This window comes from Scyliorhinus torazame, chromosome 7 (assembly GCF_047496885.1).
Source record: "Scyliorhinus torazame isolate Kashiwa2021f chromosome 7, sScyTor2.1, whole genome shotgun sequence".
Classification (NCBI taxonomy): Eukaryota; Metazoa; Chordata; class Chondrichthyes; order Carcharhiniformes; family Scyliorhinidae; genus Scyliorhinus; species Scyliorhinus torazame.
In genome coordinates, this window is record NC_092713.1 from 276,499,463 (window position 1) to 276,522,346 (window position 22,884).

The 22,884-nt window shown below is 46.9% G+C and overlaps 1 protein-coding gene across 2 annotated transcripts in view; it reads right to left on the reverse strand.

Moving 5' to 3' along the window:
• The window catches only part of LOC140427056 (PDZ and LIM domain protein 4-like), a 140,292-nt gene that overhangs the window by 47,240 nt on the left and 70,168 nt on the right, over positions 1–22,884 (reverse strand). For both annotated transcript variants that reach the window (XM_072512508.1, XM_072512509.1), the window contains one exon: positions 4,467–4,551. In XM_072512508.1, coding sequence (XP_072368609.1) covers positions 4,467–4,551 — 85 coding nt within the window. The remainder of the gene's footprint in view (positions 1–4,466; positions 4,552–22,884) is intronic.

The window sequence follows — 22,884 nt, forward strand, 5'->3', positions numbered from 1 at the left end:
CGAATGGACTCGTTGTACGAGGTGGAGAGCCTTGCATGCCTGTGCGCCTAGCAGGGAGTCCTTCGATGAGCCGACTATCTCGAATGAGAGTGTGGCCGTGTGTGTGTTGTGTGTCACCTGGAGCCGGCAAGATCCCATAGCCGGGATAACATTCCCGTTGTAGTCAACCATCCTGCACCGGGACGGCCAAATTGGTGGTCTGACCTGCATGGCGTAGAAGGCTGACCATGCTATGAGGTAGGCGGAGGCGCCAGTGTTCAGGCGGAATGTTATCTGTGATCGGTTGACCATTAGGGTGGCACACCATTCATCACCCGGATTGATCGTGTTAACTCGGTTCCCATCAATGACCGCAACACGGAAGGCGTCTCGGTCATCTGTGTCACCGGTCTGGATGTCATCTGGGCACGATTCGTAATGGGGAGGCTGAATGGCCCACACGTCACTGCGAGGTTGTCGGAGTTGTGGAAGATTGACAGGTTGAGCTGCTCGACAGTAAGCAGCGTAGTGGCCCACCTTGCCACAGCGTAGGCATTGTCGGGTTCTTGCGGGACATTGCCGCTTTAAATGTGCAGCTCCACAGTTGCCGCACGTCGTGACGTCATGGCGCTTGTTGCACCACTGTGCATGCGCAGTTCGGTCTTGCGTTGGGCGCGCCTGCGCATCACGTCCCTCAGTGTTGTCATAGGTTATGGCACGCACAAGCGCGGGAGGCCTCGAAAAGCACGCAAAATGGCCGACGTCGTCCGGGCCGCGGGCCAGGAGGAACTCGATCGCCTGGACCCGTTCGGCCTCGTGGGGCACCTGGCTCACTGATCTGGCCGCGTAGGACCCCCGTCGCGCCGATCCGGTCGCCTGAAATTGTGCATAGCGGCTAGTCGCATTTTCGTGCAGGACACAGGCTTCGATTGCGGAGGCTAAGGTTTGGCCTTTTATTTTTAAAAGCTGCTGGCGTAGTAAGCTCAGGTGCCCGAGGTGACCCCAAAAACGATCTGGTCCCGAATCATGCAGTCCGAGGTGGTGTCGTAACCGCAGGACTGCGCGAGGATGCAGAGATGGGTAATGAATGGCTGAAAGAGCTCATCCTTACCTTGCAGGCGCTGCTGGAAGAGATACCTCTCGAAGCTCTCGTTGACCTCGACGTTGAAGTGTTGGTCGAGCTTGAGAAGGACCGTCTCGTATTTGGATTTGTCCTCGCCTTCCGCGAACACCAGGGAGTTGTAGATATGGATGGCGTGCTGCCCTGCGGTGGTGAGGAGGATGGCGATCTTTCTGGTGTCTGAGGCGCTCCGGCTTTCGTTGGCTTCCAGAAAGAGCTGGAAGCGCTGCTTGAACAGCTTCCAATTTACGCCGAGGTTCCCAGCGACTTGCAGCGGCTGCGGTGTGTTAACGGTGTCCATCGCGCAGGATGGCAGATTTGTGGATAGGTGTCAATTCACTCCTGGTATCATGAAATGTTGGGTACTCTGACACACAGACGAACCAACACGGTTGCGTATGGTACAACGCAGTTTTATTTCATTGAACTATAAACGTAGTAAACTCTGGTATTCAGCACATGGTGAACCTCCGAGTGGCTGGCAATGAGGTCTGTGCCCTGAGCCCTCTCCTGCTCGAGTGCCCAGGAAGTGTTGTGTTCCCTGCTTTGTACTGTGTATGCTCTTGTCCGTGATTGGCTGTCGTGTTGTGTGTGTTGATTGGCCTGTTGATCTGTCCATCATTATGTGTGTATGTATATGCTGTGATGTTCACCTGAATATCATGACAAGGGGGAACCTGTAATTTGGAGGAGCTTAAGCAGTGACCATGGGAGAGACAGAGGGAGGCAATTCTCCATGGCGTTGCGCCGGGTGCAAATCCCAGTACTTCAGGAGAATAGTGGGAGAGCCCCGAAACACGGTCCTCGCTAGACGCTTAACAGTGCATGACGCTCCTGTCCCGCTGCAGCTGATGTAATCTGGTACACACCCACGCTGGGCATGAGCCAGATTAGCATATTTAAATAGCTTTTAAATATGCAGGATCAGATTTAAGACGGATTCTCAGGGTGGCGAGAATCATTCCTGCCCTCCCACCACCAGAGGCCAGTTGTAGTAACCACGCCGATTCCAAGCGGCAGGTATGGGAGTAAATATGAGTTTACCACTAGATAGCCTCCAGCAATATACTCAATGATACCCTGCCACTCAAACAGCTCAAATTTCCTCCACAACCATCTCCAAACACGAGCACTGATTTACTAATACTCCAGGCTGATTCCAAGTCAACTTTAGACAACTCATCTTTGAATAAATCTCTACCTCTAAGAGCCACTTCTAGTGAAGCATTCTATAATTGAACTTCTCCAGCGACTGTCCAGCAACATTTGCTGTAATTTGCAGAATTTCTATTTTTAAACACTTCTCCTGATAAGGGGCAAATGTGCGTAGCCAAATCATCTACCCTGCACATCTTTGGATTGTGGGTGTGAGACCCACGCGGACAAGGGAAGAACCCGACAGTGACCTGGATCGAACCCAGGAGGTCTCGGCCCCGTGAGGCAGCAGTGCTGACCACTGTGCCACCTAAATTGCACATCTCCTGTTGGAAGTTATATATCAGATGGTATTTTTAAAAATTCTTTCATCTCTGGCAATGAGTCTATGGCCCAAATATGTATATCACAAAGTGGTGTCTGGCACTCCTTTATACAATTACTGGCAGATTGAGCCGAACTCTCAGATGGACATCCTTACAGCTCTTTCATTACTCATCATGCGTGTCTATATAACAGCATATTGAAGCTACAAATCAAAACAATTTAAATAAATGAAAAAGGGGCTTTATATAGCATTTAAATAGAACCGATGATTCACTGTTGGTTGCTTGCAAACAGCTGGCTCATGTCTAATATAGGTGCTCCTGCAACACAAACATCTAAAAGGTTACACCATTTACAGAACAAGGGCAGATCTTCAAGTCAGTGTCCAAAGTGGGACAGGTAACTTGCCATAGAAGAGGGCAGTATTATTAAGCTTACGGAAATAGTTCATTTGGATTTAGTTTCCCTGTGATTTTGGACACACTCCATCTGCATTAAATTAGAAAAACAAATACCCTCACAAAATGCCTGGTCCCTTGTAGAATAGGCATCAAACTTTTTGTTATGCTCATTATACATGGACAGGATGTGCACATTATACAAATAAACCATGCAAAGATTCCTTTCAATATAATTTGCATTGGATTGCAGACAACAAAGTCTTGACATTGTGAGAGCACTTTAAGGCTGGTCTGAATGGTTATCTGGAGATGCAAGTAATTTAATTTTAGTGAACTAATAAAAATAAACTGCCACCCAATAAAGGACTTCTCACACCTGTTTCAGAATGTATGTCACTGTCTAATACACTCCAGATTGTTCATAGTCTGATATAATAGCATCATGCTCACATATGGTATAAATATGGAATTTTTATGTCTTCATTCACTATGGCGAGTATGATTTATTCCACTGTTCTTTTACTTGCTGTGCAATTTCCTATTTAATAGCTTTTCATAGCTGTGATTTGGAGATTGCAGAGGTGTTTGTACATGCCTGCAAATGTGACGTGACGAGTGTTTCAGTATTTCCACTTTACTGCTGCCGAATTATCCAATCAATCATTTGAGAATCCTATCTGTCTCATTCTGTCCCCTCATGTCACCTGTGCGTTAATCAATGCAGAACATAGCTTAGACATACATTTCTTTACTTGTCAAACACGATTTCATTGGATTGCTTTGTGACCATCTCCTCCAAGGGGACGTCTGGGCAGTTTTATTCAGTGTGCAAATGAGATTATTTAGTCCAAAAAGCTTGCAAGAGTCAGGTGATTTTATTTGTAATTGTTGCTGATTTACAAGTAACTCTTTGGCGGCGAGACAATTATTTATCTTTACCACAGGTGTCTTGAGATTCCTACACATCCTGGGTGGCATTGGAAGAGGGGGGATCTTGCCAAAGAAGCTAAATTAAATCAAAATGTCTGGAGATGATTAGTATGATGGGGGGGGGCATGTTTTTTCAGGCAGTATTCAGAAGCAGCTGGTCACAAATGTAGTTTCATGGATTTTCAGGGTGGAATTTTAAAAAAAGAATCTTGTTTCCTTGTATTTAAAATGTGCTTGCAGTTTTTTTTTTAAAAATGCATCCTTCTACTTTCCCTCCTCTCCCCACCCCCACTACATGGTTCCAAAGGTGGTTTAATAACTTTTGGCTGCAAATGTCCTCAGGAGCTGCTCCTGCTCTGGCATTGTAATTGAAACCCTGTGCATGCTTGCAAACGACCCTTTAGCTGCACTTCCAGCAACAGAGTGGGAGAAGTTAGGAGCAGATTCCCAGTTCTTGCTTTAGACAGGTTCTGTCATGTAACTTTACACTCAGAGTGGCGTCAACAGTTGTAATAACCCTTGGAATGTTACCACACACCAACTTTAATACATACTTGTGGCGGAGACTGTAAATCGACTTTGAAAGGATGGGAGTTTCCATCTTGAAAACCATTTGGGGACCAGGGTTTGTTTTCTGTCCTGCAATAAAGAAGAAATAATTTTGTCACATTCTAGCCTCAAAAGATATTTGAACTATAAAAAACCGTAACTGTTCAACCAGGATTCCATAGTGCCTTTGAAACTGAGCTCATATTTAAAAAAATGAGCCTATGGTTAGAGAGGACTCCATTCATGTCCTGAAGTAAAAGGTCTTCAACTTACATTTGCACTTGGCACTTCACCAATTAGGCAATCTCTTTCAGACAGACAAAATAGATGTGTAGGAAGGGGGTCAAACTAGTACACGGAGAGGCATTCTTCAGAAGTTGCATAGCTCCTAAATATCACCATAATGATTTCAGAGGAAAGAATGCCCATTACATCAGACATATCAAAGACTGCAGTCTCTCCTGTTCAAGTACAAGCTTTTTCCAGTACCAGCAATATTTGTTGTTTGGGTCATATTCAGTTACATCCATTCCACTTGGTTCTTGCCAATCTTGGATAGTAATCTCCCACGTCTGCCATTCAATTTTGTCCCCCGATCTCGTAATCCCAAGGTCGAGTGAGACAGATAGTTGCAGTCTCACCCAAGTGGCTACACTTCTCTTCAAGTCTACATAGTGATGGACGGGGGTGAAGTGGACTGACAGATTGAGTTTGACAGGACCTTTAACCTTCCGTCGTGTTCGCCTCAGTCCCAGCTGTGGTGTGGGCACAGGTATAGAGACCTTCGACTCCGGGAGCGTGTCGTCTTCTTGTTCATTCCGATGAGCCGACGGAGAGGGAGACGGTGTAGGGGCGGGGGTGATGGTAATGGTCACTGGGGAGGCTGGCGGTGCCAAGTCCCGAGGCAGCCGAGTGGTGGTGATGGTGGTAGATGTTGTAGGGGTGGGCGTGTTGGTGATAGTCGCTGGGGAACCTGCGGGTGCCAAGTCCCTGAGGGAGACAGTGTCCTGCCACCCGTCATGGTGTGCCACGTAGGCATACTGTGGGTTTTCATGGAGGAGCAAACCCTCTCGACCAGGGGATCTGACTTATGGCTCCTCACATGCTTCCGGAGGACGGGCCCTAGGACTGTCAACCAGGACGGGAGCGAGACCACCCCGCCCCCCCCCCCCCTGCGATGAGGCCTCGTCTCTGATCAGCAGAAAAGTTTTGGGGCTCACCCAGGCGTTGAGGAGACGCAGCTTGTGCACCTCGGTGACGGCGTCGGTCGATGAGTCGAGGCAAGCCTCAAAGCAGCTGAGCAAGTGCTCGAAGATCGCAGTGGCATCGGCTGCCTGCGGGTCAAGTTCAAGTCGGTCAGGCTTCAGAGCGTAATCCATTGTAATTCCATAAGACATAGGAGCAGAATTAGGCCGCTCGGCCCATTGGCTCTGCCCCGCCATTCACTCATGGCTGATATTTTTCTCATCCAAATTCTCCCCCATAACCCCTGATCCCCTGATCAAGAACCTATCTATCTAGGTCTTAAAGACACTCAGTGATTTGGCCTCCACAGCCTTCTGCGGCATGGAGTTCCACAGATTCACCACCCTCTGGCTGAAGAAATTCCTCCTCATCTGTTTTAAAGGATCGTCCCTTTAGTCTGAGATTGTGTCGTCTGGTTCCAGTTTTTCCTACAAGTGGAAACGTCCTCTCCACGTCCACTCTATCCAGGCCTCGCAGTATCCTGTAAGTTTCAATAAGATCCCCCCCTCATCCTTCTAAACTCCAATGAGTCCAGACCCAGAGTCCCCAACCGTTCCTCATACAACAAGCTCTTCATTCAAGGGATCATTCTTGTGAACCTCCTCTGGACCCTTTCCAAGGTCAACACATCCTTCCTTAGATACAGGGCCCAAAACTGTTCACAGTACTCTAAATGGGTTCTGACCAGAGCCTTATACAGCCTCAGAAGTACATCCCTGGTCTTGTATTCTAGCCCTCTCGATATGAATGCTAACATTCCATTTGCCTTCTTAACTGCATGTTAACCTTAAGAGAATCGTGAACAAGGACTCCCAAGTCCCTTTGTGCTTCAGTTTTCCCAAGCATTTCCCCATTTAGTAAATAGTCTATACCTAAATTCATCCTTCCAAAGTGCATAACCTCACACTTTTCCACATTGTATTTCATTTGTCACTTCATTACCCACTCTCCTAGCCTGTCCAAATCCTTCTGCAGCCCCCTTGCTTCCTCAATACTACCTGTCCCTCTACAGATCTTTGTATCATCTGCAAACTTAGCAAAGTGCCTTCAGTTCCTTCTTCCAGATCATTAGTGTATATTGTGAAACGTTGTGGTCCCAGCACCGACCCCTGAGGCACACCACTAGTCTTCGGCTGCCATCCTGAAAAAGACCCCTTTATCCCCACTCACTGTCTTCTGCCAGTCAGCCAATCTGGACCTCAGAGTTTGTGTCAAAGACTTTACAACAAAGGAACCCTGAAGGGAGAGGTGCAGTATCTGAAAGAGAAACCCTGATGAAAGCAGCAGAGAGAAAGCAGAATTCAAAAAGATTTGAAAGTGCGACTTTTGAAAGCCAAATTTGAAATTACTCATGTGGAAGCCAGAGTTCAGTGAGGCAAGGCGGCTCAAGGTACAAGAATCATCTGGTGTCGATTTTGAGGGAGAAATCCACAGACATTTACTTGGGTTCAGAGAGGCGTGTGTCTCACCACCATCATCGTGTGCTTAAAAGGGACTTTTTATGTTAATGAGGCCATTGTAGTTTAAGAAGTACTTTTTAAATCAAGTGTTAATCCCCAAACAAGTGTGTAATTGTTAAGATAAAGGGGGAGTAAATAAGTGTTTTTTTCCTGGTTGTTAAAAGTAATTTGCAGCCCCGTGACTCTGTTCTTCTAAGTTTTATAAAATAGTAGTAAAAGTTACCATCTTTTGGGTCAAGGTTCTATTCTGGGATCTTCCCATCCAGTTATAAAAACAAGTGGGATCATACACTATTTCCAGCAAGTTTCCACCATACCCACTAGAAAGAGGTGTCAAAGTGGGCAGCACGGTAGCACAAGTGGATAGCACTGCGGCTTCACAGCGCCGGGGTCGCAGGTTCAATTCCCCGCTGGGCCACTATCTGTGCAGAATCTGCACGTTCTCCCCATGTCTGCGTGGGTTTCCTCCGGGTGCTCCAGTTTCCTCCCACAATCCAAAGATGTGCAGGTTAGGTGGATTGGCCATGATAAATTGCCCATAGTGACCAAAAAAAAGTTAGGGGGGGTTATTGGGTTACGGGGATAGGGTGGAAGTGAGGGCTTAAGTAGGTCAGTGCAGACTCGATGGGCCGAATGGCCTCCTTCTGCACTGTATGTTCTATGTCCACAGGCGAGTGGGAGAAATCTAGGCTCCACCTTATATCCAGCAGCTTGTAATCTGTCAATGTTCCAAAACTAAGCAATACATTTAAATGGTTGAAGGCCTAATTATAATATCAACCAATTTGACACTGCGACTGAATTTGAAATGAATGAAAAATAAATTTGATATGCTGACTCCAAATTTACTTGTGTTTGGTATTGCAGTGACACAACTACCACAGCCCAAATTGCAGGCTGGCAAAGCTACCATTTCCACCAAAAATAATCATCCTGACCTCCTGCTACTTATTTGGGCCTTCCTGCAATCCACTCAGAGGAGTGGACACTCCGTACAACTGCTACAGCCTCAGAATAACTGGTTACTTTTTGCATCTTCGTCCCACGTAGACCTAGTATTTTACACCCTTTACATCTCATCCAGATGGGATGACCTGGCAGTTCTTCAAACATTCTGTTCTTTTCTGCCTACTTACTTCTTATTTGGATATCTCCACCAGAGCCTGCGGAAGGTGCAAACAATAAAAAATAGCAAGAATCACATGAGCCATTTAGTCCAGCTACTGCATCATTCAAGTGATGAAATCAACATTCCCTACCTACCTGCTGCTACAATTAGCCAGCTACTCTTGGCTTCTCACAGGTTGCACTGTTGATCCAAGTATGCACCCACCCTCCTTGCTATGCACTCCTCAATTTTACATAGGATTGATACCACTGTATCCTACCAATATTTAATTGAGCTGATCACCGCCCAAATTATGTCAAGCTCAGTGCTGGAGATATTAGCAGATGCAAGAAATGGTTGTGAAATTTCAGGATTATATGCTCAATGAAATTTTAGTACCAATATACAGGACTCAATAGTTTGGCAACAAGACTTGACATTTATTCAGCTTAATAACAGATTACCGAATCTAAGGATTTTCCTCCAGTTGTTTGGTGGGTTAGGTGTACCATATCGTGTAATGAATCATACTTGGGTTCAAACCTTATACTTTGTTCTATTTGCTAGTCTCGGCCAAAAGTGGCAATGAGGGAGCTACAATTAACTGAAGGTGTCACCTATCTGAAATATTAATTCTGTTTCTTTATCAATAGGGGCAGCCTGACCTGTTGAGTATTTCCAGCATTTTTGGATTTATTTTTAAAACAGTATTGATGGATTTAAACAGTATGAAACATGTTGAAGTTCACAAACAGGGAGGGTATTAAATTGGTACAATTTTATTTTAAATGATTCCACAGCTTGCAGGAAACATCAAACTTCATCACAAAAAGCTTTCAATCTGCTTATCTGGAGACCGTTGTTAATTTTGAAACAGCTGACAATATCTTTCGCATATCTACAGACAGGAAAAAATCTACACACCAGACAGGAAAAAACACAAAATGGCTCAAGCAGCTCTACTGAAATAATCTTTCGATCCAGAAGCTTTAATGTCATTTATTTTGGAAGGTCCAAACTGGTCATGCATTGCTTTCAACTGAGTCACTACTTGATATAGAGATAATAAAGCCAGCATGAGACTCAAATTCTTAACTCACTTTGTAAAGGTGGGGTAATATAGGATGTGCAATCAATATTTATTTTTCATATCTTAGGGACAGTTCGTTCAGGCAGTGTGGGAACTTAGTGCCAGAGTCCATGGCTGTGGCCTCCTGGTAGCAACTTCTCACTGCTGCCACACATTGACCATAAATCTGGGTGCAACTCCAGGAACTTTCATTCAAATGAGGCTCTGCCATCAAGATTCTCTTCTAACTCATTAAACTCGCTGAGCCTGTTGTTTTGGCAAGAAAATCATAGCATTGTAGAAGTTACAGTGCAGAAGGAGGCCATTCGGCCCATCGAGTCTGCAACGGCCCTTGGAAAGAGCACCATACCCAAGGCCACACCTCCACCCTAGCCCGTAACCCAGTAATCCCACACAACCTTTTTTGGACACAGGGCAATTTAGCTTGGCCAATCCACCTAACCAGCACATCTTTGGACAGTGGGAGGAAACCGGAGCACCCGGAGGAAACCCATGCAGACACAGAGAGAAAGTGCAAACTCCGCACAGACAGTGACCCAAGCCGGGAATCGAACCTGGGACCTTGGAGCGGTGAAGCAATTATGCTAACCATTGTGCTACCGTGCCTCCCGTTTGAAAGGTCTCAGTTGAAACCAAGTACAAAATAGAAGTGCAAGACTGGGCCTTGGTACCGAGCATGAGACAGCAGGTGGAATTTTGCCATTATTTGTCAGTGTCAGGCTCGACTGAAAACTGACGTGCATCTCTCCAGATGCACAGCCAAGTTTTCAGACCAGATTTTCCAGCACTACAAAAAAAAAAAATCAAAATCAGGGTGTGCAGTTTACACAGTCTGGCAGAGTGCGACCGGATAGAGCTAGTAAGTCCTGCTCCAGTGTTTGGGATGCCTTTTTTAATGGGCACCCTGATCACAACAGCTACCCCCCCCCCCACCCACTTCATGGCAGTACGACCACCATTGCCAACCCCCAATCACTGCAATGCCCCCGCTTCAATGCCGGCTCTGCCCCACCCCCTCCCCAGTCACCCCCCTTTTAAAGGCATTGGCACTCATCTCTGCCTCTTTCTCTCTTTCCCCCCCCTCCCACATTGTCCTCCCGAGGGCTCACCCCTAGCACTTCCCACAGTATGGGCTGATTCAGTAAATTGTGGCGGGGGGGGGAAATGGATCATGTGGCGTTTCGGCCCTTTAATAATATGTAAATCCATTAAAATGTTTTTAAATCAGGTTCCCACCCATGCCACTTCACCAGCGAGGGTCAGGAAGAATCAGTAAATGAGGTCTCGCCGGCGAGAATCTAGTTTCCAAATTCCCGAGATTTTGCGCCCTCATCACGTCCTCGCTGACACTGCATGTGGGGGAAGAAAGAAAAGAGGAAAAAAAAAAAGTTGCCCCTACCATCTAAGAGGATGGCAGGAAAAGGTGAGTGGGGGGGAAAAAAAAGCATGAATCGTGATTTTTACAAAATCCCAATTTAGTTTCCGATCCTACTCCACGATCTTTGGCAGCATACCAGTGTGGAACCTGACAGATTTTAAAAGGTTGGGGACCGGGTTTCGAATCCCATCATGGCAGCTGGTGCAATTTCAAGATGAAAGATCAATGCTTTTTGGATACTACGGGGGATAAGAGATCCATGAAGGTGGTGCGATGGCCTGAGGTAGACGGTCAGCATGATTAGGTTGAATGGCGCTAGTTGGTACGAAGAGCTGTATGGCCGATTCCTTTTTTTTTTTGCAGTGTTGATTCTGTCATGTAGAATGCCTTCCGAAAAAAAAAAGGCAACAGCGAAAATTTCCTTTACTTTGATTTTAAGGATTTGAGCTAGAATCATTGATAAATCAAGGGATATCTTTGAAGTTTGAGGGATAGCTAAACGCTATTGATGGAAGATTAACATTAGTAGACCAGAAGAGTGTGCATTGAACTTGCACATCACACAATATCCTGTCATATCCACAATTTACTGCAGTCAGCCAAGCTGTATAGCACAGAATCATCTGCACATCGACATCCCCTTGATCAAAGGTCAAAAACAAAGAAGCATGAGACATGATTCATCTGCTATATATTTGTTGCAGTCAGTAAGAATGAAGTAAACTATAATCAAACTATTTTTTTTAAAAACAGAGTTCACCGAATGACAATTCTTTTCAAGGTTGGGCAAAATTCTTTGTAGTTTAAGCTAAACTTTTTCCATAAATCTTGCAGTTGTTTTCTAAGAGAATTCATTAAATACTTGGAGCCTGATGTTTCCTCTGTAAAAGTGAGTCAGTGAGTTGAAACCTTGTGCCCTTGTGGACTAAGTCTTGACTAAACAAAATGGATGACAGACAAGTTTGCTGATGCTACTTTAAAAGTGCCTTGTGCTTCCTCGAGGGTGGATGTTTTGATGATATTGTCCACCAACTTTTCTCCAGTCGCTGCTCTTCGGCTATGATCAATGAACTTCCAAAATACAGTTCAAATTTGAGATTACTCTGGTCTTTGGGCTGGGGAATTAGATGTTGAGGCTCAGTGTATTAATGACCAGCCAATCATGCTATTAAATCATATACATCAAGGAACAATAGCATTGCAGTTCACAGATCAGTCTGAAAACCATTTCTTTTGAAAGGTCTTCCAGGATATGGGATAAATGAGTTAGCAGTTCTTTATTCCTTCCCCTTCTCAAAAGATGCAAAGCTCTTCCTAAACTACAAATCAGAACTTGCAGTCACTGCATCCTGTCTAGCTTCATTTCAATGTCCATGGGGCCACACCCAACAATTTTTACTTTCATCTCGCATTCCACCTATTATGATCCTGGACGAGATCCCAACAGTTGTAGGATACCGGATGGTAACCCCAATAATTTATTTAATTCGTAAGACTGAGGAAGGGATACTTCGCTCCAGGAATGATTTCTCACACACCTAGGTTTATGGTGTATTAAAACAAACTTTATTACTAACTCAGTATTACTAACTTTATCTTAAAGAAAATAGCTTCCAGTTAAATAATGCTTAACAATGACAATGAAACACCAACTCCTAACCGCTATCAACCCAGTCAACCCAGGAAAAGAGGTGTCTAGGATAGACCGCGAGAGAGCGAGAGCGCCTTCAGGAATCTAGCTCGTGTCAGACCACTGTTTAACCTGACAGCCGTTCTGTTCACAGGCAAATCTTTTTAACGAAACTGCTTTGAGGGAAGTTGCTGGTCTGTCCACAGTCAAATCTTTAACTGAACTCAAAAATTGAAACTTCACCCCCCTATTTCTTCAACCCCCTATCCCCTCCCATTAACTATATCCCCTGACTGAAGCTAAACACAGTGGACACGGTTTAACCACTGTGTTGAGCCCAGCGCAGATCAGGGCCGGGTGAATAGTGGGAAAGGCCAAAATAGAGGATCACGCCAAGTGCGAACCATTTTGCAATTCACCCTGCCCGCTCCCGATGGACTGTTCTGGGCCGTACCCCAAAATGACGAATATTAACGCTCATTTGCATTCATTTCAATCTCAATAGCAAGGTTGAAACCGAATGCAGTGGCCTCGTGGGAATTCCCAACTAGCCAGTGAGAAATCCCGCGGGCATCATTTAGCGCTCCTTTTCAAAAACCCGAAGCTGGCGCAGTGACTTCGGAGGGGAAGGGAAGAGGCGAGAAGCCATTTCCGTTTTCCGGCATGTAACTCAAGGGCACCCAAGCTGCTACCCCAGTGCTTGGGGTTGTGTCTCTATTAGGTCTTCAGGCCATCTTTAAATATTGCAGACACCCATAACCGGAGCAACCACAGCTACAGTCCCTTTGTCCTGCCAAACACTTCCAGGACAGAGCCCTACTGCAGCTTCGCTCTGGAAAGTCAATTTAACCTCCTTCGACTGCGAGCAGCCTCTAGTTTCACAGCTGAAGGCTATAAAGAATTAGCCTCATTAGTTGTGAGAGCACTTCACTCTCAACTCTCGAAGGCACACGTGCCAAGTCTCAAGAGGACGATTAGTGCATAGCAAGCAAACTGATGCCTGAACAGTGTGCCGGAACCCGAGGAGCTTCAGCACCATTGAAGCAGCTGCCAAAAATCAAACAGTAAAGAGGTCTTCAGCACTGAGGATCCCGATCAAAGGGAAAGCGTGTGGATAAAAGGGGGGCACCTGAGCACGAACTCCATGTTCCCGGCAGAGGTCTGGGGCTCCTGTTGTGGCAGTGAGTGATTGTGCAGAACAAGGTTTGCCAACACAACTGGCTCACTGGATGGCACTCAGGCAGGACATGCAAGGTGGGGAGGCTTGGGGGATTTGGGGCTCCCTTAATGATTGTTGGTTATCAGATTCTTTCCAGATCATAAGATGTTTGCTGGTGTTGATCCCGCAGAGGCTGCCCTCGCATTGCTGGTGGCAGCTGAGGCAGGCAGGTGCCAGGGAAGCCAACAGCGACAACACAGGCTGGCGATGACACCCCATCTGCAGGGGGCCATCACACACCCTGAAGACAAGGCCGCCCATCAGACTGAGGAGGGACCCTCAAGGGGTCACAAGTGTTATCATTGTCCGAAAGACATGCCAGGAGGAGGGATTCAGATGACCCAGACCACAGCCATCTCCTTGGGGGAAGGCCCTGGGGTTAACCTCCTGGTGGTGTTGTAAGGCCCTGGTTGATGGAGGCAAAGCTGCAGTGAGTTCCAGAGGCCTCCCATTCTTCAGGATGAACCACTGTCAGCACGCACCATCAGTGATGCTGTGACTGACCAAGATTTGGAGTGACTTGGCAATGTCCACCTGCATCTGAGACACGAGACACATCATGGCCGTCAGCCATGGTCGCCACAGACTGAGCCATGCCTTGAGCACCACCATTCAAGATGCAGACGTGTGCTCAAGACTGCATTTTCCACTGCAGTCGCCACTCTAGCAGTATTGGCCTTGGTGCAATGCATTGCTGGCACCATCTCCTGCACCTGAAGCCTTTTGCACCTCCTCTAATCGGCTTTGCAATCATTGGAATGTCACAGCCATGTCCCATCATCTGCATCAGTTCTGGGAAAACCTTGTCCAGTCGCTGACAGCTCCCTCCTTAGACAACCCGTGATTTCCAGAGCCTGTTCGTCATAGGGGGCGAGGACATGGATCTCTGGCATCCGGTCTCGCTCTTCCTCCTTGCCCTTCCAGGACCCCCTCCCACCCCCACCCCATGCCTTGGCCCATTCCCACTTATTAGCAGCTATATTCTCCTGTGAGGACATTATGAGCCGCATGTTTGGTGAGTTGGGGGGCCTACAACAGTTGACATGTGTGAGCACCACAACTGGACAAGAGGTTGTGCTGGTGGGTACCAGGAGGTGCTGAGGAACAAGCTTGAAAATCAGAAATGGGGTGGGTACGAGGTGCCAGCCTGTGATGTGTCAGCAGGGGCAGAGAATTTGAGGAGTGGCAGGTGGAACTAATGCCAGGAGAGAGTTGGTAGCTTACTTGCAGCTCGGTTGAGATTGTTTGACTTCTTCAGACATTAGACAGCAGTCCTCCTGGTCTTGCTGCCTGAACTGACAGCCATTGCCCCTGCCTCCCAGGCTCTACTGTTGGTCCTCCCATCCCCTCGGGGGAAACAGGGTGGCCTGCCTCTCATCCAGAGTAGAGAAACCTAGCCAGGTTGGCATCACAAAAACGGAGGAGCAGGTCTGCATGCTGCCATGTTGACTGGGAGTGAGTGGTGAGCGAGCGTTTAAAAGCAGCTCCCTCTTGTTAGCAGCGAGAAGCTGTGGTGCGAGTCAGGCGAATTAGATGGCGAGGGAGCCAGTAATGTCGAGAATCTAGTGGAGTCTCATTTTGGCACTTAGTGCCGTTGAATACGGGCTGCGATCTCGCCGGTCAAGAAACACCCCGCTAAATGCGGCCGAAAACACAAATTTTCCCGTTGAACTACACCCAATGTTGGTTGGGCCCAGGGAACCTTCTTCATATAAACAAAGTTCTATTAGATGCTTTTTTTAATCCCCTCACATGCGCTTCCCTCCCCCTCACATGCGCTTCCCTTCTCTGTGCCACCTGGGCATCCTGAGTGTCAAGGTATCCAGGTGGCAAATGAGTGCCAAGGTGCTACCCTGCCCAATGCACTACCACGCAAGAGTCTTCAATGGCTTCCCCCCACCAGGTGTCATAATGCCTGGTCCACATTTATGTGGACCAATACTAAACAGCGCCCCGTTAAGATCTCCCAGGCGTGGCCCGTGAATCCCAAGCATTGAGAGAATACGGCGAACACATATCCAAATTATCCCAGCGAGAGAGAGCGATCCAGTTTGCGAGACCTCAGGAGATTCCATTGAATCTTACAAGATGTTTCAAGCATCACAAATCTCTCACGGGACTCATCAGCCTCATCCCGACACCAAGTTGGGTGCGACAAGGCCGCTGAATCACACCCGAAATTCCCAGCAATGGTCACTGAATCAGAAACAGTAGCAAGAACGCAAAGTGGTCTTTCCTTAGCAAAGGGCTGCAAGGCTCATTGCAGCGTCTCAACTACTGACCACAACCTTCTAGATTTGAATTAGATAATAGCAATGATTGGCAGTTTATCAATACATTGAGCCTCAGCATATGTTTCCCCAGCCCAGGGAAGTCTCAAATGCAAACTTTCTACATGCGAAGATGCTGATCATAACCAGACAACACAGTGGCAGAAGGAGAAAAATAAAGTTGAGGAACAAGAATTAGCAAGGTAGACAAGAAAAAGGAGGATCTTAACACAGTTTCTCCACTGAGCAATAATCACCTGACAAACTTAACATTTTTCTCATGCTTGTAGCAGAACAATCAAGACGTCTTCATTTACTTACCCTCCCCATTAAATAGATATACTTTAAGTGCTACATGGGAAGTACAGCACATCAGCCCTTCATGTCACCTTCAATGAACCATAAGAATTTATGTGACCCGCCCATGTTTTCATAAGTGTTTAACCACTTTATTAGCCTACAAGGAGTGGTGCCGCTCTTTTCAACAATGTGTTCACTGTTTGTTCAATGAGCCTGATCAAAGAGCACAGATGGTGTTGTAAGACTTCTTACTGTGCCCACCGCAGTCCAACACCGGTGCATTTCCACATCAAAGAGCACAGAACCCAATGTCTGCTTCTCAAACAATTATGAATCTCACCAGTTATCTTCATAGCGATAACAATTGTATTTTATTATATTACCTCAATGTAGCACTACACATTCTTTAAGATGAGATGTTGAACCAAGAGAGTCTAGGTAGCAGAAGGCAGGCTGCAACTGGTCTCCAATCCCTGGGTTAGGGAGAGGGAGGAAAATGACCAGGCGTCCTGACCCTAATTGGTACGTGAGAATGAAAATGAGTTGGGTTGCATTGTAATGTGCCATGCAGTTGAATAGTCTACCACTTCATGAAAGGGTGATGAATTTAAAATGCATGAGGGGTGTGCATTGGACACTCATGGAGCCAACCTCAGCAGATTTGCCTTCGACCGGCCCCTTGAGGTCGATTGGGGGCTTATGAGGAAGCAGCAGGCAAATGAGCTGCCGAGGGCGATGGTGAGGAGACTACACTGGTTTCTGGACAAAGAGAAGGTCTTGCGGTGGGCCAGGCAGACGAGATGATGTACCTGGGAAGGCAACTAGTTCGGGTATATCAGGACCTGGGCGTGGAACTGGCAAAGAGGAGAGCCAAATTTAATCAGGTCAAGGCTGCACTCTAAGAAGGGGATGAAGTTTGGGATACAGTACCCAGCCCTCCTTTGGGTGACTCACAATGGCCACGAATACTACTTTGGAACACCGGAGGAGGCAATGAAGTTCTTAAGAGACAATGAACTGGCATGAGGGGGCAGACATTGAACTTTGGTGGGAACTTCTTCCATCGAGCAGGAGATAGAAAAGTCTGAGAACATGCACAAACAGACTCAAAAACAGCTTCTTCCCCGCTGTTACCAGACTCCTAAATGACCATCTTATGGGCTGGTCTCATTAACACTACACCCTGTATGCTTCATCCAATGCCGGTGCTTATGTAGTTACATTGTATACCTTGTGTTGCCCTATTATGTATTTTCTTTTCTTCCCATGTACTTAATGATCTGTTGAGCTGCTCGCAGAAAAATACTTTTCACTGTACCTCGGTACACGGGACAATAAACAAATCCAATGTGAGTTGGTGTTGGTTCTCCCTGCCCCTCCTTTGTTGTATTGTGTTGGGCGATGGCCAGGTAGAACTTTTCTTTTCTTAACTGTTTAGCTTTTTCACGGGGTTCTTTGGTGGCAGGCCAAAGGATGGTGAGTGCATCTTTTTTTTCTTCTTTACAGTGTTACAGTTGTTTGCCTTTCTACAGGAAACATATTTGAAGATTGTGTATCAGATTAGGCAGAGGAAGAGGTGGGTTGGACAGGTTTTTCCAGTTGGGGTTGGATTTGAAGACGTGGGGAGTTGGTAGTGCTAATAAATAAGTGGATAGCGTTTGAGGTGATGAACATATTGGTGATGAACAACATGGTAAGCGCAGCATTGGAGGGGATGCTCCTGGTCTTGGTGAATGGTGATGCCCCAAATTGGGACAATATTGAATTCACACACAGGTTGATTATTTGGGGGGGGGGGATGAACTTTAATACGGTCATCAAGCCAAGATTGGACGGGTCGAGTCCGCGATTGGGTAGCGGTGGCGAAAGAGCTGAAGAGGCTCATGGAGTGCAGTGCTATGTTTCAGTTTCAATGGAGTTGATATCAATTCAGGCGCACAGGGACAGGATGGAGCAAGTAAGAGATGGCAATGCTGCTAGAGGAGATCATGCGGGTAGATGGGAGATACTTGGAGGCCTCGGAGGCAGGCTTGTTGAAGGAGCAGCAGAAGCTCCAGATGTAGTTCGGGTTGGTGTCCACGGGGAAGGCATTGGGACAGATGCACGGGGGGGGGGGGGGGGGGAAGAAGATAGTATAAGAATATGGGGAGAAGGCAAGCAGGCAGGATGTTGGCTCACCAACATAGGAAGCAAGAGGTGATGAGGGAGATCAGAAAGGTGAAGGATGAGGGGGAAGGGTTGTCCTCAAGCTGGTGGAGGTGAATGGGGAATTTGAGGAATCTTATTGGAGACTATATGAATCAAAGCCCCCGGTTGGGGTGGGGGCACCCATTGGACTGGTGAAGGTGCTGGAGGGTATGGGGGCGATGCAGACAGGGAAGGCCCAGGGTCAGGATGGGTTCCCGGCGGAATTTTATAAGTAGCTTTCTTGTGACCTGGGGCCCATGCTGGTAAGGGCAAATAATGAGGCAAGGGAGAAAGGACAGTTTCCTTTATATTATCACAGGCCTCATATCCTTAACTCTGTTTGGAAAGGGGAGGCATTTGTCAGCGAACGTCAGGCACTTATTAAATGTGGTTATGAAGCGCCCGGTGGGAATGGGAATATTTGTGGGACGGCTTGGGGTTTGTGGATTGGGTTTGGTTGTTATATAGGGCACCGATAGCAAGTTAGGATGAATTGGGTGTGCTCGGGGTATTCTGGATTATATCAGGACAAGGCAGGGGTATCCACTCTCCCTGTTGCTTTTTGCCTTGGCGATTGTGCCAACGAGTTGGAAAGGGATAGTGGGGGGGGGGGGGGGGGGGGTGCATAAAGTTGTTATACGCAGACAATTTGCTACTTTACATTTCAGACTCATTGGGTGACATTAGGGGGGGATTATGAACATCTTGGAGGAGTTTGGCCGGTTTACCGGGTGTAAACTAGACATGGGGAAGAGTGAGGCTTTCCTGATTCAAGCAAGGGGACAAGAGGGCTGGGTGATCTGCAGTTTAAAGTGCTGGGGCCAAACTTTAGATACTTGGGCATTCAGGTGGCGCAGATTTGCACAAATTGAACCTGGCGTAGCTGGTAGAGCAGATGAAGGGGGATTTTAAAGAGGTGGGATGTGCTCCCGTTAACACTTGCAGGGGTTAACACAGTGCATAGCGTGAAAATGACGCTCCCGAGGGTCCTATTCGTTTTTCAGAACCTCCAGATTTTTATCCCAAAGGCCTATTTCAGGAAAGTTAATGCCCTGATTTTGGAGTATGTTTGGGCAGGGAAATCCCCCTGGGTCAAGAAGGTGCTGTTGGAGTGGGGACGTGGGTGGGGATGGGCTGGCCTTACCAAATTTGATGAACTATTACTGGGCAGCAAATATAGCCATGGTTAGGAAATGGGTAGTGGGGGAGGGGTCGGTATGGGACCGGACAGAGGCAGTATCTTGTAAGGGCACTAGCTTAGGGGCACTGTTGATGGTGCCTCTGCCATTGTTGCCGGCCAGGCCCGAGAGTGTGGGGACAGTGGCGACAGCATCTGGGTTAGTGGGTTGGGCACCGATTTGTGAGAACCACAGGTTTGCCGGGGAATGGGGGGGGGTCGGAGATTCATAATGAATTGATGGACTGGGAAGATGGCCCAATTGGATAAGTTAAATGGAAGTGGGAGGAAGAACTGTGGAGGGTGCTGGAGGCTGGGTTATGTGGTTGGGGGGGGGGGCTATGTAATTTCCTGTTTGTTCTTTTTTTTGTTGATTTTGGATTGTGCTTGATGTAATATTTATAAATGCAAATAAAAATATTTGAAAACAATTGGGTGCTAATCAGTGACGCACTCATGGATTGCAGTGCTGACTAAATTGGCTCACTTGACTCTTCGAGGAAGGGTCAGGGAGCTGATTGGGCAACTGGCACCCCGTGGGTCAGTCAAGGCACATCTGATGCACACTGCTGTCAACTTAATCCTTATTTGGCACCCTCATTCCTCTAGCTATCATGGGCTGCAGATAAATGAGTCTTCCATCTTTAACAGCCAGCCACCCAGACAATAATCCCTGACAGCCAGGCTCCAATAACCGGTGGCCTTGAACTTCCATACAGCTCTTGCACTCTAGCTTCACAGTGATCCTGAGTGCGGGGGTTCATTCTCACTGCAGTTGCCCTCTCGCATAAGGCTGGAACACACCCCTGGGTCAGAGCCCTCACTCTGCCCATAGAACCTGGCTTCTCATCGGTCTCCAGCCAAGAGCTTCAGTGGCCCCTAGTGCTGACCCTATGGATTTACCTGCTCCAACCCACTTTCCAGATGCCAGACTGGAAGGACAATCCCACAATGGTTGTACCATAAGCAGGACAAGGGAAGCTATTATTAAAGACATCATAGCAGGGCACTTTGAGGTAATCAGGCAGAGTCATAGACATAGAATATAGGCCATACAGTGCAGAAGGAGGCCATTCGGCCCATCGAGTCTGCACCAACCCACTTAACCCTTCCCTTCCAACCTATCCCCCTAACCCAATAACTCCTCCTAACCTTTTTGGACACGAAGGGCAATTTAATGTGGCCAATCCACCTAACCTACACGTCTTTGGACTGTGGGAGGAAACTGGAGCACCCAGAGGAAATCCACGCAGACACGGGGAGAACGTGCAGACTTCGCACAGACAGTGACCCAGCAGGGAATCAAACCTGGGACCCTGCTGCTGTGAAGCCACAGTGCTAACCACTATGCTACAGTGCTGCCCCTGTCAACATGGTTTACATCCAAGTCAACATGGTTTTGTGCAAGGGAAATCATGTCAAACTAATTTCTTCAGATTCTTTGAAGAAGTAACATGTGCTGTGATACAGCTGAACGAGGGGATGTATTGTGTTGTAGATTTCCAAAAAGCATTTGATAAGGTGTCAAAGGTATTGTGGAAAATAAAAGTTCATTGAGTGGAGGGTAACATATTGGCATGGATTGAAGATTGGCTAGATAAAGACAAAGTAGGCTTAAATGGGCAATTTTCTAGTTGGCAGGATCAGAGAAGTGGTGTGCCACAAGGATCAGTGCTGGAGCCTCAACTTCTTACACTTTATTTAAATGATTTGGATAAAGGGACTGAAGGTATGGTTGCTAAATTTGCTGGAGTATTGTTCTCTCCTTATTTAAGGAAGGATGTCAATGCATTAGTTAGTTGCAGTTCAGAGAAGGTTGACTCGACTAAGAACTCGAATGGGCAGGTTGTCTTGAGGAAAGTTTGGACAGGCTGGAGCTTTAAAGAATAAGAGGTGACATCATTGAAACACAAGATCTGGGAGGGTCTTGGACAGAATGCTGAGGAAAGGAGGAGAACCTAGAACTAGGATGTCACTGTTTAAAAAAATATAAGGGGCCGCCCATTTCAAACAGAGGTGCGGAGAATTTTTTCACTGACAGCTGAGAGTCTTTGGAACTCTCTTCCTCAAAAAGGTGGTGGGAGCAGAATGTTTGAATATTTTTTTAAAAGGTGGTGGAAGCAGAGTGTTTAAATATTTTTAAGGCAGAGGTAGATAGATTCTTGATAAGCAAGGGGCTGAAAGGTAAACCGGGGTTGGCCGGATTTGCAGTCGAGGTTATAATCAGACCAGCCATGATCGTATAAAAATAACAGAGCAGGCCTAAAGGCAAAGTGGCCTACTCCATAGAATCCATACAGTGCAAAAAGTGACTATTTGGCCAAAGAATCTTCAGTGACCCTCTGAAAATGCACCCTACCTAGGTCCACTCCCCCACCCTATCCCCATAATCCCACCTAGTGTCTTTGGCACTAAGGGGCAATTTAGCATGGTCAATCCACCCAATCTGAGCATATTTGGACTGTGGAAGAAAACCAGAGTACCTGGAGGAAACCCACACAAACACAGTGAGAAAGTGCAGACACGGTGTGCAAACTCCACACAGCCAATTGCCACCCATCGCCCAAGGCTGGAATTGAACCCCGGTTCCTGGCGCTGTGAGGCAGCAGTGCTAACCACTGTGCTACTACCCCACCCCATCCACACTGGTGCCGCTTGTAACACCAGTGTTATTTCATGAAAAAAAACCTTGAACAGCAGAGATTATGACCCATAGAATATTATAGGACTGATTGGTACCTGGCTCAACAATTGCTCTGGACCCAACTTGGTGCACATGTAACTGAGCCCTGCATTATTAATTCAAGAGTTTGCTGTATTATTTGAAGAGTATCCCACTATGTTACATGCTTTCCTCGAGTGCCATAAAAATTCGACATCATCATCATGTTGAGGGGAGGGGACTACCAGGCCTATCCTTGACATCAACAACTGTCCCATCAGTCTTCTGGAGTAAAGGGACAATTCTGTTGGGACTATAAAATACAGTTCAATGAAGTATCCAGGCTCCACCAGCATGGCCAACATGCCTCTGTGGAAGCTGGCATCTCTTGTCAGTACAAACTGGCCACCAGCCTCATGCCAGCTCCCCATGTGGTGCTGAAGTGGGAGCTCCCAACTTAAAAAAGGCAATAATAATATCTTTATTACTGGCTTACATTAACATTGCAATAAAGTTGCTGTGAAAGTCTCCTAGTCACCCAACTATGTGGAATGGGGAATCGGAATGCCATACAAAAGTCAAACCGGATTGTGAGGAAATGACCCCCAATGCACCAAACCCTTGTGGATTCTGGTAAGTCTCGAGGAATTTCAGCACCTCCGTCCCATTTTCAAACACTTAACAGTGCGGATCATAC